Source organism: Schistocerca americana, chromosome 7, assembly GCF_021461395.2.
Source record: "Schistocerca americana isolate TAMUIC-IGC-003095 chromosome 7, iqSchAmer2.1, whole genome shotgun sequence".
Classification (NCBI taxonomy): domain Eukaryota; kingdom Metazoa; phylum Arthropoda; class Insecta; order Orthoptera; family Acrididae; genus Schistocerca; species Schistocerca americana.
In genome coordinates this window covers 341427621-341443723 of record NC_060125.1, presented here as the reverse complement: position 1 = coordinate 341443723, position 16103 = coordinate 341427621, and the positions used below count along the sequence as shown (strand labels likewise).

At 44.4% G+C, this 16103-nt stretch overlaps 1 protein-coding gene across 1 annotated transcript in view; it reads right to left on the bottom strand.

Moving 5' to 3' along the window:
- The window catches only part of LOC124622109 (sorbitol dehydrogenase-like), a 120195-nt gene that overhangs the window by 14935 nt on the left and 89157 nt on the right, over nucleotides 1-16103 (bottom strand). The window contains exons 5-7 of the mRNA XM_047147717.1: nucleotides 9340-9524; nucleotides 1518-1696; nucleotides 1318-1436 (exon numbers count right to left, since the gene is read on the bottom strand). Coding sequence (XP_047003673.1) covers nucleotides 1318-1436; nucleotides 1518-1696; nucleotides 9340-9524 — 483 coding nt within the window. The remainder of the gene's footprint in view (nucleotides 1-1317; nucleotides 1437-1517; nucleotides 1697-9339; nucleotides 9525-16103) is intronic.

Here is a 16103-nt window from a genome sequence, read left to right as displayed (position 1 = left end):
GACTGATGACCTCAGATGTTAAGTCCCATAGTGCTCAGGGCCATTTGAACCATTTTTTTTACTATTCAGACAATAGTACTGACGATTTTCCCTAAATAATAAATTTTTACTAAGAGCGGTGGGTATGCTTATGACCTTTTAACGTTGTTGCACATGATGATGCAGCTTTAAGCCGCGACACCGACTGTATTTTAATAAACAACAATTTTACCAGCTGTCAGCGTAGTTCTTCCAAACATCATGAGTTTTGACAGCTGCGGTTGTCCGGAATATAAAATAGTTTGTGGTAAGTTTAGTTGAACGTCTTCCAGTAAAACATTTAAATGTTCCGGTAAAAATTTACTGTATGATGCTCCAGCCAGTATTCCACGGCAAATGAAAAGTCTGATGAATCTTTCTCCAGTCATACCAGCCGATACATTAACGCCAAACTGTTGATGATGTCTTGTTTCCAAAGCAGGAAAACAAAAAAAGCACATCTAAGAAAATATTATATATATATATATATATATATATATATATATATATATGAATTTTTTTTTGTTTCTTTTTAAGTCTTCTGTGCATTGCCCAAAGGTTTCAAACATATTAGTTAACATCTTGTGTAGAAAAAGTACGGGAGACGTATTACACCCTTGTCCAACTTCCAATTTACTTGGATTTGATCAAATAATTTTCACGCCGTTTTGATCACCTGCACTTATCTGTAGAATGGGGCTCCCGATGTACTGGGTGAATCACCTAAAACTTACATGATATCTCGCAAACGACCTGCACTAGAATCCTACAACAAACACCACTGACATTCTAATTTACCCTACTTTTAGTTTGTTAATGTCAGTGGGCATTTAAAATAGTTTGTTTGCACAAAGCCCCTGATTACCAATCCATTCTGTGAAAACCGCTCTTCAGTAGCACTTTCGATTTCTGCAATATTTGCGGTGCACATTTTAAGTGATTCACTCCGTACATATAATGTCCTAATTAACAGGATGCCTAAACGGTGCAACTGATAGTGTAAAAATTTATAAAAATGAAAATTTCAAAGTCAGTTAACTCAAAAAATTATAATGATGCAACTTTATTACAAAATTGTACCCACGTTTCGTAAGTCGAATAAATTTCTTTGGTTGCTGCTTTTATAGTCCAAGGTGCAGTAATTTTCACAAACAATCTCCCGGTAGTGAACATGTTAAATGTTGCGTTGTCGGGTGTTTAGTTTCAATTATCGCCCCTGCTTTAGAACAAAGTAGACATTCCTAAAATGCTAATCTTAGAGTGTGATACCGCGTCGGGGTGACGAAAGTGCATACGTACTCGTTGCAGTAGCGGAAGATGCCACGTAAGTCTATCTCGTAGAAGAGAGGCCTGAGTGGTATGCGGGCGTGCGTCTCCGCCAACCCCACGACCACCACTACGCCATTTTGTCGCGTCGCCTGTCAACAGAGAAACACGCCACCGTTAGCAAACTCGTTTCCTTAAGTGCGACAAAAGAACTAGCTATATGTCAGCCGTACCTGCAGTCCAAGTACCACAGTGGACTCCATGCCGCAGCAATCAATGCTGACGTCAGGAGCCACTCCCAAAATAGCTCGTATTTCGTTGGCCACCTGCTTCTCGTCTACACCCTTAGACACCCGCAATGTGTAGTCAGCACCAAACTTCTTAGATACTTCCAGGCGATGAGAATTTATATCTGAAAAATGAACACATAAGATTCGTAGGCATATTTATCGTATCCAGACCTTTCTCTCCCCACTGCAATGATGTCTGTCTCTAGAGGAAAGTTATCACATCTACGAGGGAACAGAAACTCCCTTTCGAAGCAAGAAAATTCGCAAAGACGTTTTCACTGTCGTTACTGTCCGACCCCGTTAGCTGAGTGGTCAACGCGGCGGAATGCCATGCCAAGGGGCGCGGGTTCAATTCCCGGCTGCGGCAGATTTTCTCCGCTCAGGGACTGGGTGTTGTGTTGTCCTAATCATCATTTCAACCCCATCTCCGATGCGCAAGTCGCCCAATGTGGCGTCGAATGCAATAAGGACTTGCCCTCAGCGGCCGAACTTCGCCGAATGGGGGACTCCCGGCCCACAGTGCCATACGCTTATTTCCACTGTCGTTACTGTTATATGAAACCCATTACCAAGTACTTAAGACAAGACTGCCTATATTCGACGTTTTTACTGTCGTTACTGTTACATAAATCCCATCACCAAGTACGTAAGGCAAAACTGCCTATATTTGTGCTACATTTCTACACTGAAGAGCCGAAGAAACTAGTACACCTACCTAAAATCGCTTAGGGCCCCCGCCAGCACGCAGAAGTGCCGCAACACGACGTGGCATGGACTCGACTAATGCCTGAAGTAGTGCTGGTTCAAATGGCTCTGAGCACTATGGGACTTAACATCGGAGGTCATCAGTCCCCTAGAACTTAGAACTACTTAAACCTAACTAACCTAAGGACATCACACATATCCATGCCCGAGGCAGGATTCGAACCTACGACCGTAGCAGTCGCGCGGTTCTGGACTGAAGTGCCTAGGGCCACTCGGTCACCGCGGCCGGATGAAGTAGTGCCGACTGTCCATAAATCAGTACGAGTACGAAGGGGTGGATATCTCTTCTGAACAGCACGTTGCAAGGAATCTCAGATATGCTCAATAATGCTCTAGTCTGGGGAGTTTGGTGGCCAGCGGAAGGGTTTTAACTCAGAAGAGTGTTCCTGGAGCCACTCTGTAACAGTCCTGGACGTGGACGGTGTCGCATTGTCCTGCTGGAATTGCCCAAGCCCGTCGGAATGCACAATGGACATGAACGGATACAGGTGATCAGACAGGATACTTACATACGTGTCACTGTCAGAGTCGTATCTAGACGTATCAGAGGTCCCATATCACTCCAACTGCACACGCCTCACGCCTTATAGGTCATCCGACAGCTTGAACAGTCCCCTGCTCATATGTAGGGGCCGTGGATTCGTGGATTGCTGCATTGGATTTCTGATCATAGCATGGAGAGCTACTACAAGTCACTCTCACTACATTCTACTACCTAAACTGAATGAGCTCCATAATCAGTCCCTGTGGACAGCCAGATGCCAATCGGCCGCAGTGTCAGCCTCTGCCAATGGCGTCTTTTAGGCACTATATGGAGCGGATGCCAGGTTGCAGAACCTAGGAGCCGCTACTTGTCAGTCCAATCTTGTACTTCTGCAGATGACTTCGCGGGGCTCAGTGCACCACCTCCAAAAAGGAAAATTCCCTGGCAGTACTGGCCATCCATAACGAGTTTATTGCAAAGCAATGAGACACACTGACCGCTCAGCTATGGAGTAGGACCTTCAATAAATGTTGCTAAATTATCTACCCCAATAACTAACTAACAGTTTAAACTAATTACACAACCACCTATACAACAACAATATTTGAATTCCAAATGTATTTCTTTCTTTATTTCTTTGTTTCAGTTTCTTGGCTGGTGTAATAACAGATTTAACACCACTTGGAACATCGCTTCGCAATTCTCAGTTGCTCTCACTGAAAGTGGAAGGGAGTGACAACAGTTATGCTGGAGTGCGTGTTCCGTAACCTGAAGTTTTTCATTGGTTAAATTCCAGCTATCACCACTCTGTGTTTAGATTAATACTTCAAGGGGCGATCAAAGAGCTTCCGTCCGAAGATCTCACAGTCCACAATCGATATGATAATCAGGCAAAATCGCCATGAGGGTTGAGACAGTGATCCCAGTGACGCACCACGTTGAAGATACCCGTTTGATAATACACGTGGTATGGAATCTAGAAAATCTGAAAATGGAAATTCTAAGCCTTAATCTAGATATAGTGAGCGTCAGTGAAGGGCTAAGGAAATGTGACAGGAATTCCTAGGCAGATGAGTATAGCATAATATCAACAGCAGCAGAAAATGACATGACGTTAGTAGGATTCTTTATGAAATGGAAAGTAGGTCAGAGAGAGAGTTATTATAAACAGTCCAGACAGGGTTGTTCTCATTAGAATCAACAGCAAACCAACTTCGAGAACACTAGTTCAGTTATACATGTCGACGCCGCAAGCATAAGATGAAGAGACAGAGGAAGTACATTAGGACACTGAACGGGTAATTCAGTAAGTAAAGGGAGAGGAAAATCTAACAGTCATGAGGGACTGGAACGATGTAGGGGAAGGAGTAGAGTAGGAGGAGAGTGTGGGAAGAGTAGTAGGAACGAGAGAGGACAAAGACTAACTAAGTTCTGAACTAAATGTAGAATATAATAGTGAATGCTTTATTCAACAATCACAAGAGGATAAGATATACTTGGAAAAGGCCAGGAGATACTGGAAGATTTCAATTAGATTACATCATGGTCAAAAAAATGGTTCAAATGACTCTGAGTACTATGGGACTTAACATCTCAGGTCATCAGTCCCCTAGAACTTAGAACTACTTAAACCTAACTAACCTAAGGACATCACAAACATCCATGCCCGAGGCAGGATTCGAACCTGCGACCGTAGCGGTCGCGCGGTTCCAGACTGAAGCGCCTAGAACCGCTCGGCCACCAGCGGCCGGCCATCACGGTCAGGCAGAGATTCCGAAATCAAATATTAGATTGTAAGGGGCAGATATAAAGTCAGATCACAATTTATTAGTGATGAAGAGGAGATTGAAGTTTAAGAGACTAGTCAGGAAGAATCAATACGCAAAGAAGTGGGATTCGGAAATACTAAGGAATGATGAGGTACGCTTGATGTTCTCTGAGACTATAGGTACTCCGATAATGAATAGCTCAGTAGGCAGTTCACTTGTAGAGGAATGGACATCACTAAAAAGGGCACGTTACCGAAGTTGGAGAGGAACCGTAGGTACAAGGAAGGTTAAATGCGAAGAAATCATGGGTAACAGAAGAAATTCTTCAAGAAGGAAGCACATAAATATCCATGGAGATTCAGAAATGAGGGTCTCTGTAATGGAGAGGACTTACCTGATGTAACAGAAGAAGAAACAACACTCGATAGGGAAGAGATAGGGGATCCACTATTAGAATCAGAATTTAGAAGAGCTTTGGAAGACTTAAAATCAAATAAGGCAGAAAGGATAGATAATCATCCACCAAAATTTCTAAGACCATTGGAGGAAGTGGCAAGAAGACGATTATTCCCTTTTATGTGTAGAATGTATAAGACTGGCGACAAATACGAGGGTTGGAACTTAAATAGTGGCAACTATTTATTCACAACCGATACAAAAGAGTTACATGTTTGCACCTGTTACTTACCTTCAAAGTAGTCACCACCGTTGTGTAGAACCCGTTGCTAGAGATGTAGAAGGCGTAGTATATCGTTAGCAGAGCCTGTTCTGTTGATGGTGCGAACGGAGCGGTCTACTTGCCTGTCCAATCTCTGGAACAATTCTCAGGAGAATGCCATGAAGTGGTTCCTTCATCTTCGGAATCAAATCAAAGTCACAAGGACTTAAGTCCGGGGAGTATGGTGGATGGTACAGTACTTCCCAGTCCCATCGACCGAACAGAGCAGCCACAGCTTGCGCTGTGTGCGCCCGCGCATTGTCGTGCAAAATGATGGGTGGGTTGCGCAAAAAGTGTAGCCGCTTCTTTCGCAAAGCTGGTCGCAGGTGATGTTCCGAAAACGAACAGCAATACTGTGCACTGACGGTGGCATTCGATTCAGAACTGTTTCAGAGATTCGACAGGCAGTAGACCGCTCCATTCGCACAATCAACAGAACAGGCTCTGTTAATTGTATAGTACGCCTTCCACATGACTGGCAACTGGTTCTACATAACGCAGGTAACTACTTTGAAGGACAGTAAAAGGTGTAAATATGTAACTCTTTTGTATCGGTTATGAATAAATAGTTGCCATTATTTAAGTTCCAACCCTCGTAATCGGACTATCGGAAAAATATATCATCCATACAGTTGCCAAGATTGCAAGAGGTGACAAATGCGAAAATCACCACACACTCAGCTTAACAGTTCATGCATCCAAGTTGCTGGCAAGAATAGTATACAGAAGAATGGAAAAGAAAACTGAGAATGTGTTAGATGGCAATCAGTTCGGCTTTAGGAAACGCAAAGGCAGCAGAGAGGCAGTTCTGACATTGCGGTGGGTAATGAAAGTGAGACTGAAGAAAAGTCAAGACTTGTCCATGGGATTTGTCGACTTGGAAAAGCGGTCGACAGTGTAAAATGGTGCAAGATGTTCAAAATTCTGAGAAAAGTAGGAATAAGCTGTAGTGGAAGACCGGTAATGTAGAGTGTGTATAACAACATTGAGAAGAGGGAGACATAAGGATAGCATACCAAGAACGAAGTGCTAGAATTAAAAAGGATGTAAGAGTGGGATATAATCGTTCTACTGTCCAACATACATGTCGAAGAAGCAGTGACCAAAATAAAATAAAGGTTGATTAACATTCAAGATGAAACAATATCAATAATAAGATTCGCTAATGACATTGCTATCCTCAGTGAAAGTAAGTGCCGAATGGAATGAGCAATCTGAGTACAGAATATTGGTTAAGAGTAAATCGAAGAAAGACGAAAGTATCATACGTAGCAGAAATGAGAAGAGTGGATTGGTGATCACAAAGTAGAGGAAGTTACGGAATCCTGCTACCTAGGCAGTAAAATAACCCATGACGAGCGGAGCAAGAAGGACATAAAAAGCAGACTAGCACTGGAAAAATGGGCATTTCTGGACGGGAGAAGTCTACTAATATCTAACATAAGTCTTAATTTGAGAAGAAATTTATGAGAATGTACGCTTGGAGCACAGCATTGTATGGCAATGAAACATGGACTGTGGGAAAACAGGAAAAGAAGAAAAGAAAAGGATATGAGAAATATGAAAATTAGGTGGACTGATATGGAAAGGAAAGGAATATATGGAAAAAACTGACAAGAAGAAGGGACAGGATGATAGTACATCTGTTAAGACTTAAGTGCTACTCTGAGATGGAAAGGTTGGCACAGGAGAGGAATTCGTGAAGTGGCCGAATCAAACCACTGGAAGACTAACGATTCAAAGAATAAATAAATAAAAAAAAAATCCGCCACCGTATTCTGCTGCGTGAAAAAGTCCGTAACTGCCTGCTGCACATCCTCGTTTGACAAAAATTTTCACCCCTTAAAGCCGTTTATACCTTTTACAACGGACCGAAGGCGTAAAGTGGCATGGGGAGAGATAAGGATTACGAAGCGGGTGCTGGAGTATCTCCCACTTGAGTTGGCCTAACTTTTGCTTTGCGATATGGTATCGACTGGCGTTCTGTGTCGAATCACGACCAGCACCAAACTTGGCGCATCATTCCACGACAGTGGTTTATGACAGACATGCTGCACCATAAACATTCTTCATTCTCCAATGGATATCTATCGACGTTGGTCCTTTGGCATCCAAGAAAAGAGCAACAGCAAGATGGTCCTGATTGGATGCATTTGACAATAACGTAGCCATAGTTGACGTTTCCGCGTTTACTGTACACAGGTCGGAAAGACATGAATGCCACACTAATTCCTTGCCTACCTTTTGGCGCTTATATACCTGCAGAGGAGTCGCGCTACGTTGCATATACACTACAGCAACGTCCTCAAACATAAAATTTTTGATCGTTCAGTATATTTATGATTGATGTCACGTTTAAGAGGAATCAACACTAAATGTAGCTCCTCGACATGGCACAGAAGAACTAGTTTTTCAAACTCTTTTCTTTATGACCATATGATGTCCGCCCCGATAGCTGAGTGGTCAGCGTGACGGATTGCCGTCCTGTGGGCGCGGGGTTGTTGAGGTTGTTGTGGAGGAGGAGACCAGACTGCGAGGTCATCGGTCTAATCGGGTCAGGGAAGAACGGGGAAGGAAGTCGGTCGTGCCCTTTCAAAGGAACCATCCCGGCATTTGCCTGGAGCGATTTAGGGAAATCACGGAAAACCTAAATCAGGATCGCCGGACGCAGGATTGAACCGTCGTCCTCCCGAATCTGTTTCCGGCTGGGTCGGGGATTTTCTTTGCTCAGGGACGGGGTGTTGTGCTTTCTTCATCATCATTTCATCCCCATCCGGCGCGCAGGTCGCCCAATGTGGCGTCGAATGTAATAAGAGCTGCACCAAGGCGACCAGACCTGCCCCGCAAAGGGCCTCCCGGCCAACGACGCCAAACGCTCATTTCATTTCCATCAGCATATGATGCAATATGATCGGTGGTATAATTATCTTAGAAGAACAAAGACCAGGAGGCAAATATTTCCTTTCTTTTGAATCTAAAACAGTCATCCGAACAACTAGACAACTAGACGATGCAACTTGGTTGGCCGCGCGGTTTGAGGCGCCTTGTCATAGATTGCGCGGCCCCTCCCGCCGGAAGTTTGAGTCCTCCTTCGGACATGGGTGTGTGTGTTGTTCTTATCATAAGTTAGTTTAAGTAGTGTGTAAGTCTAGGGACCGATGATCTCTGTAGTTTGGTTCCTTAGGAATTCACACACATTTGAACATTTTTTGCAACTTGGTTAAATATCAGTTACATCGCGGGGACGGAGCGGCCGGTGCCATAGCAGCAGATTCTGGTGCTGGCTTTTGTGCTGACATATGCGCAAACGCCGCTCCGCCGATGTCCGGATCAGCAGGAGCACTGAGTATTCTTCGGCGGAAGAAAAGTCAATGTCAAACTTGTCTGTGTATCTCTGCACAAGTACGCGTGCTCCATCCCTCTCTCCCAAACCATATATCTCAGCCAGCCTGGGGATTTACACCTCCTGTGGCTAGGGAATCTTAACAGCATGTTAAAATGATTTACTTGGAGCGGTTTTTTAGTTCGCGGCAGCCCTCGTTTGTACACGACGCTCGTTTTGCGGACTCTGTGCGGAGGTAGTGTTGTAGGGCGTATTTTGGGAGATGGTAGTCAGTGATCACTCACGTGGTTTTCTCCGAGTGAAAAGTTTTGAAAGACTTCACCAGTGTGTTATATTAGACTAGCGTGGTACTACCTTACCTGTCTGCCCGTTTTCAAGACTGGTTGCACTGACTAGTGTGTGTACACGGACCAAGGAAAAGGATTCATAGCACAGCGTGGAGCCTCCTGAACACTTTTATCCACATTTTTGAATTTAAATATACTTCTTTCTTTGTCGCTGTTACAGTTTTCACATAGGTGAACATAGTTTCGTTAGCACTTTTCTGATTGTGGGACCGACGAGACGGTCATTTTCGCCAGCGGGCACACCTATAATCGTTGTAAGATCGATAGTTTCTCTACTCTAATCAACCAGTTGGAAAACCAGCAGCTGCCGGCACCTTGACAAGTCTACCTCGTTCTTACCTGTTATGAGTACCTTCGCCGCTCCCATTGCCTTGGCTGCTATGAGAGTGACGAGTCCAATGGGCCCCGCTCCCAGGATGAGGACCGTGGAGCCGAGTGTTATTCCAGCCCTGCGACAAGCGTGCACTCCCACCGACAGCGGCTCCAGCAGGGCGCCTTCCTCCAGAGACACGTGGTCTGGAAGCCTTCATAAAATACGCTCCATGACATACACTTGCTAAAAAAAAACACATGTGGTACGTGGGGTTAGTTGGCACATATACAGGAGTCTCAGAAATAATAGATTCTTCAAATGGGGCACTGTCAACTCCTGTCTTGTGAAAAATAATTTAATGATTAATAACAACTGTCTTAAACAAATCATCTGGAGAGAGTTACGTTGAATTTCAAAAAATGGTTCAAATGGCTCTAAGCACTATGGACTGAGGTCATCAGTCCCCTAGACTTTGTAAGGTAGCAGTATTTTGCACCTTACTGTAATATAATAATTGCTGCAAAGACGAGTTAGATATCGGTTATTATGTTATTTGTCAGGCAATCAGCCTATTGAAATTAATATAGGGATTATTAGGCGGCATAAGACGCGTATTAACTTTAAGAAATTCGCATGTTGCATGAAGTCGGGGTTCAGGTGATATTTCGACGGAGTTTGGCTGGAGCGGACGAGCGGCACTGCTCAATGGCAGTGCCGAGGGGTGTGGAAGTTTACAACCGACCATTACGAGTCGGTACGCGAAAGCGTCCCACTGGGGGAGACGCTCCGCCGGAGCAGGTAGGCACCCATTGCCCGGACAACACAGGCAGGCCTTCGAGGGACGGCGCCTCGTTGGCGCTGGGCGTTACGCCGACGCCACTATGTCGAGATGAGCTGGTGCCTAAGGGAGCCTTCGTTTTCTGGGGCTTTCTAAGAAACGCGGTTAAGCTAGTGCAATGACCTTTTCGAGCGCGAGGGCGAACAGAGAGACACGATTGGGGGGTTCAGTTTTGAACGGAGTTTCAGTATGTTCCAGAACATTCTAGGTGCAGTAAGGCGCGGAATGTTTTGATTGGCTGGAAGAAGGCAGGAAATAATAGTAGGAGCGAACTGTGCTGGTCTAGAGCCACGGGATTGGCCAGCTCGAAAAATAGCGTGGGGTTGCTGATTTTTTGCAGAGGGAAGCTTCTTGAGCTGTTATCGAGGAGAAGCGTTTTAGCTCTGTAGCGAGCGGACGTCGTGCTTTCGGCTCTCCTGTAGGAGAGTAAATTCTTTTCAGTGTGCTGTGCAGAAATTTGAATAAGTCTGCCAGCTGCAACTGAAACTAGTATTCAGTTAGGGCTACTGTCATGTTTTACTGTTAGAGACAGGCTGATTCCGCTAATTACGGTTGGGAAAACTGTCTCACAGGAAGCAGACAGGAGCAGAGCAATTTCCTTGAGCCACACTTTATTAAAGACGTTACTGGATTCCGCCTTTGGGCTGGTGAGTCCCATCGTAACGAGTGCGAGACGATTGGAAAGAAAGCAGAATTAGCTTTTGAATAGGAGTTTACGAACAGGAAGCCTGTTCGCGAAAATAAATTCATTTTGTTGCAATTGAGGCTCCTCGACGACGCAGACGCCATCGGCAGCTTGCTGACCTGTCCATGATGCTGCATTCGGTAACGTGATGCTCAGTTTCGGTATTTAATCCGATATTACGCACGCCTGTGATTACCAGAGCTCAGTTTTCCAGCCACGCTCTTATTGAGAATTTGTTAATTGCAGTAGGTTTGTCTGACGTATTTTATGCCGTCTGACAAGGGGAGAGAGTTGAAAACAACAAGTACAGATGCGTTATCCGACCTTAAGAGTTAGTTTTGAAATTTAATGGCCATTGCCATTACTAGCTTAATTTTATCACTTATAAATGTACGTCATTGTTCAGTTTGATGTTAGGAAGATTCGTACGCCGGCCGCGGTGGTCTAGCGGTTCTGGCGCTGCAGTCCGGAACCGCCGGACTGCTACGGTCGCAGGTTCGAATCTTCCCTCGGGCATGGGTGTGTGTGATGTCCTTAGGTTAGTTAGGTTTAAGTAGTTCTAAGTTCTAGGGGACTTATGACCTAAGATGTTGAGTCCCATAGCGCTCAGAGCCATTTGAACCATTTTTTTTTTTTTTTTTTTTTTTTTTTGAAGATTCGTAATCATAGGAAGATTGTTGTTCAATAAATGTGTTCAATGCTATCCTTGTTTGTTTAGTAGTGATGGTTCAAAATGGTTCAAATGGCTCTGAGCACTATGGGACTCAACTTCTGAGGTCATCAGTCCCCTAGAACTTAGAACTACTTAAACCTAACTAACCTAAGGACACCACACACATCCATGCCCGAGGCAGGATTCGAACCTGCGACCGTAACGGTCTCGCGGTTCCAGACTGTAGCGCCTAGAACCGCACGGCCACTCCGGCCGGCGTTTAGTAGTGATCAGTTAGTTATTAAATATTAATCAAAATTAGTGAAGGGGCAGTTTTAATTAACAGGTTGGGTCTCATAACATTCCTTCAGCCAGAGCCAACGGCCATAACATTCCTTCAGCCAGAGCCAACGGCCCGATCCAGTAGGCAAAGTGAACAAGTAAAAGCATTCTTGTTAACCCCCCACCCCCCTCCCCGACGTTTGGCTGACCCGCCTAGGGTCCCTAATCTTCATTTTATTGAAAGAAACCCCTTCCAACTTAGAACTACTTAAACTTAACTAACCTGAGGACATCACACACATCCACGCCCGAGGCAGGATTCGAACCTGTGACCGTAGCAGCAGCGCGGTTCCGGACTGAAGCGCCTAGAACGGCTCGGCTACAGCAGACGGCTTACGTTGAATTTGCTCAGGGGAACTACAGTGCCTAATGCAAAAAGAAAAACACCCAGATGACATGGTCGGACATCGATGCAACTTCTCTAACGTCGACACCATATGCGAGTTAGTAAGTGATAAGAGCTACAATTCTCCGTGACGGAGCGGCCACCAGAGTGCACTAGTATCTTTCGTGACCACGGCTGGTAGGGCGCCACGTTGTGGGTCTCCATTTGGCCAGCTGGTCGAAACGTGCAATATCTAGATTCGTGAGGCATTTGGATGTAACAGCGGCCCAACGTTGAACTGCGTGGGAACATGAGGGCAGGCATAATCATTGTCAAGGTTCCAGTCGAGCACGCCCGACCACCAGAAGGAAGGATCACCATATAGTGCACCAGCGGAACAAACACTGGTAGCAGTTACTTCTGTAAAATATCTGGGAGTATGCGTGCGGAGCGATTTGAAGTGGAATGATCATACAAAATTAATTGTTGGTAAGGCGGGTACCAGGTTGAGATTCATTGGGAGAGTCCTTAGAAAATGTAGTCCATCAACAAAGGAGGTGGCTTACAAAACACTCGTTCGACCTATACTTGAGTATTGCTCATCAGTGTGGGATTCGCACCAGATCGGGTTGACGGAGGAGATAGAGAAGATCCAAAGAAGAGCGGCGCGTTTCGTCACAGGGTTATTTGGTAACCGTGCTAGCGTTACGGAGATGTTTAATAAACTCAAGTGGCAGACTCTGCAAGAGAGGCGCTCTGCATCGCGGTGTAGCTTGCTCGCCAGGTTTCGAGAGGGTGCGTTTCTGGATGAGGTATCGAATATATTGCTTCCCCCTACTTATACCTCCCGAGGAGATCACGAATGTAAAATTAGAGAGATTAGAGCGCGCACGGAGGCTTTCAGACAGTCGTTCTTCCCGCGAACCATACGCGACTGGAACAGGAAAGGGAGGTAATGACAGTGGCACGTAAAGTGCCCTCCGCCACACACCGTTGGGTGGCTTGCGGAGTATAAATGTAGATGTAGATGTAGGCATATCCTATCACCTCACAGCTGTCCATGCTATCGGATAACAAATAATGGACCCACTACAACATTTCGTGTCATTCCGTACAATTAGAGTTGAGCAAGGCAGAACAAGGGAACGGAAGTCCAATGCGAGGTGTGATCGAAAAGTAATGGGAATTTTTTTAATTTCGCTGGCTTTATACATCCGATTTTCAAATCTTTTTTCTTGTTGGTACGCATTAATGTTCCTGATGTATGTTAGCATTTCCAACTGTTTTGAATAGTTAATTTATTCCTGACAGTCGAAAAGGGTATGCGTGTTTTCGAACGCTAGGCGACTTTTTGCTTTCGGAAAAGATGGGCCGAGAATTTGCATTAAATTTTACTTGAAAATTGGAATAAAGTGCAGCATCGCATTCGAAATGTTGACTGTGGCGTTTGGCGATTCTACTATGAGAAAGGCAAGAGTTTCCGAGTTTTATAAACGTTTCAAAAAGGATCGAGAAAAGATTGAAGACGACGACCACCCTGAACGTCCTAGCACATAAATTGTTGGAAGAAGTAAAGAAAATCATTCGTGTACATCGCGGAATCGCCATCAGTGAGGTTGTTGGTGTCAGCATATCCTCTAGTCATGGTAGGCAATTTCTTCGGATATTTTGAGCATGAAAAGTGTAGCAGCAAAGTTTGTTCCGAAATTGCTGAATTTTGAACAAAAACGACGTTGCGAAAACATCATTCGGAAGTTGCTGACTGAAGTCAACAATGATCCAGAACTTCTAAACGAGTTCATAACAGGTGACAGAACATGGGTATGAGGGTATGACGTAGAAACCAAGGTCCAATCGTACAAATGGCCTGAAGAGCCAAACAGAAAAAAATTTTAGACGTTCGATTACATGTGAATGTCCTTCTCATTGTTTTCTTCGGTTGCAATGGGATAATGCATCACGATTTCCTGCGTTATGGTCACACGGTCAGCAACGAATACTAGCTAGAATTTCCGCACCGTTTGCGTGGAGCAATCCGATGAGAACGATCAGAGCTGTCGCAAAACCGCACATGGAAAATGCATCACAATAGTGCTCCCGCTCACACCTCAATGCTTGTTCGCGGTTATTTGGCAAAAAAAAAAAAAAAAAAAAGACCTTTATGTTGCCGCGGCCACCGTATTTGCCGAACGTGGCTCCCTGCGACTGCTTTCTATTCCAGTGGCTTAAGAGAACTAAGGTCTTCGTTATGCCACCGTTGATGAGATAAAAATAGAACTGCTGAAGTAGCTCAACACTTTAACGAAATGTGAGTTCTAGAAGTGTTTCCAAGATTGGAAAAACGCTGGTCAAAGTGCATTGTATCTCAAGGGAATTACGTTGAAGAGGACAAAGCCAATGTTGATGAAATAATCTTTAATAAAAACAAAAATTCCGGTATTTTTGATGACACCTCGCATGTAGGCTGCCTTTAACACCACAATCGAACGGCTGCTTTGAAATGGCGCCGCGATGGGAAAGCAAGGCCTGCTGATGATTGGCTTCGCATTGTGTCCACTGGTGAATCGACTTTCTGCGATACACGAAATGGCTATTGACGGCAAGTGTGGCAGCGACCTGGCGAGAGGTGCCACTCAACCTGACGCCGCCGTTTTCGCAGTACGTTCGATGTTGCACATCTTGAGTTTTGATCGTTCACTGTTTCTATTTTGCTTCTTTTTTTTTGCAGTGCGGTACACATTCTTCCTGTTTTCATGCTTGATCTATGTTCAGTTTTTGATGGGCTTCTCACTGGCCTATTTTATGGCTGTATCTGAGGGGTGCGATTGGGAGCTTCTCTTGTAAGCGGTTCATTCTTGAACCTTCTGAGTTCCCCTGATGACGAAATTAGTCTTTATTTTATTGTTATCTTGTTCAGTTACGTTCACAAAAAATGTTCAAATGTGTGTGAAATGCTATGGGACTTAACTGCTAAGGTCATCAGTCCCTAAGCTTACACACTACTTAACCTATATTATCCTAAGGACAAAAACACACAGCCGTGCCCGAGGGAGGACTCGAACCTCCGCTGGGACCAGCCTGTTCAGTTACGTGGTCCACGGATTGCACTCATGATAAATTTTATGATGTGGAACAATGAAGACGAATAAAAGCTACGTATTCTTCTAGAAAAAATGTATTTAAATAGCTACAAGATTGACATTTAGGAGTTTGTAATTGACTACTTATTTCTGTCAAAGAAATTTTTGTGTTGTAGAAGCAATTGTTAATGAGGAAACATTTTACTCTGCATTTCGAAATACTTCCGTAGTCTGTCACACATTTTTCAGTTGGTAAATTGCTACCGTTTGCTAATGTGTATGAGTATTTCACTCACTTATGGGCCAAAATTACAGTCAATAGAGTAGGGCTCTCACTCAGAAAAACGCGCGCGCGCCAAGCGAAGTGCAGATGGTGTGCTTGCACGGTGAATCGGTTTAACTCGGCTTAATTCGCCTCGACTCGGCTTGCATGGTGCAGCCGCCGTGGTGTGCTGCGTCGATAGACGGCTTATTCGACACTGAAATAAATAAGCGCAAGACGGTTACTGGAATAATGGAATAAACTGCTCCGAAAAAAGATTTCCGAAAGTCTGTTTAAACTGGAATGAGAACTTTACTATTTTTTGTTAATTGTGACGATAAATCCAAGTGTCTAACCTAGACACAGTGGGTACGTGTGTACGAAAGTCGCCTGTTAAAAGACACTACAGCAATCTGCATTCAGAAAAGTATAGGGGACGCTAGAGACAAAGACTTAAGGAGGTTGCCAACTCTTGCAGAAGAGAATTTTGCAACCATATATGAGGTTTGTACTAGTACTTTAGCTTGTTTATTTTGCTTAAAGGCATAGCGTAACGAACTGAAGTTTGTTTACATTCCTCTCATGTGTATTCGCTTTTGTTTTCGC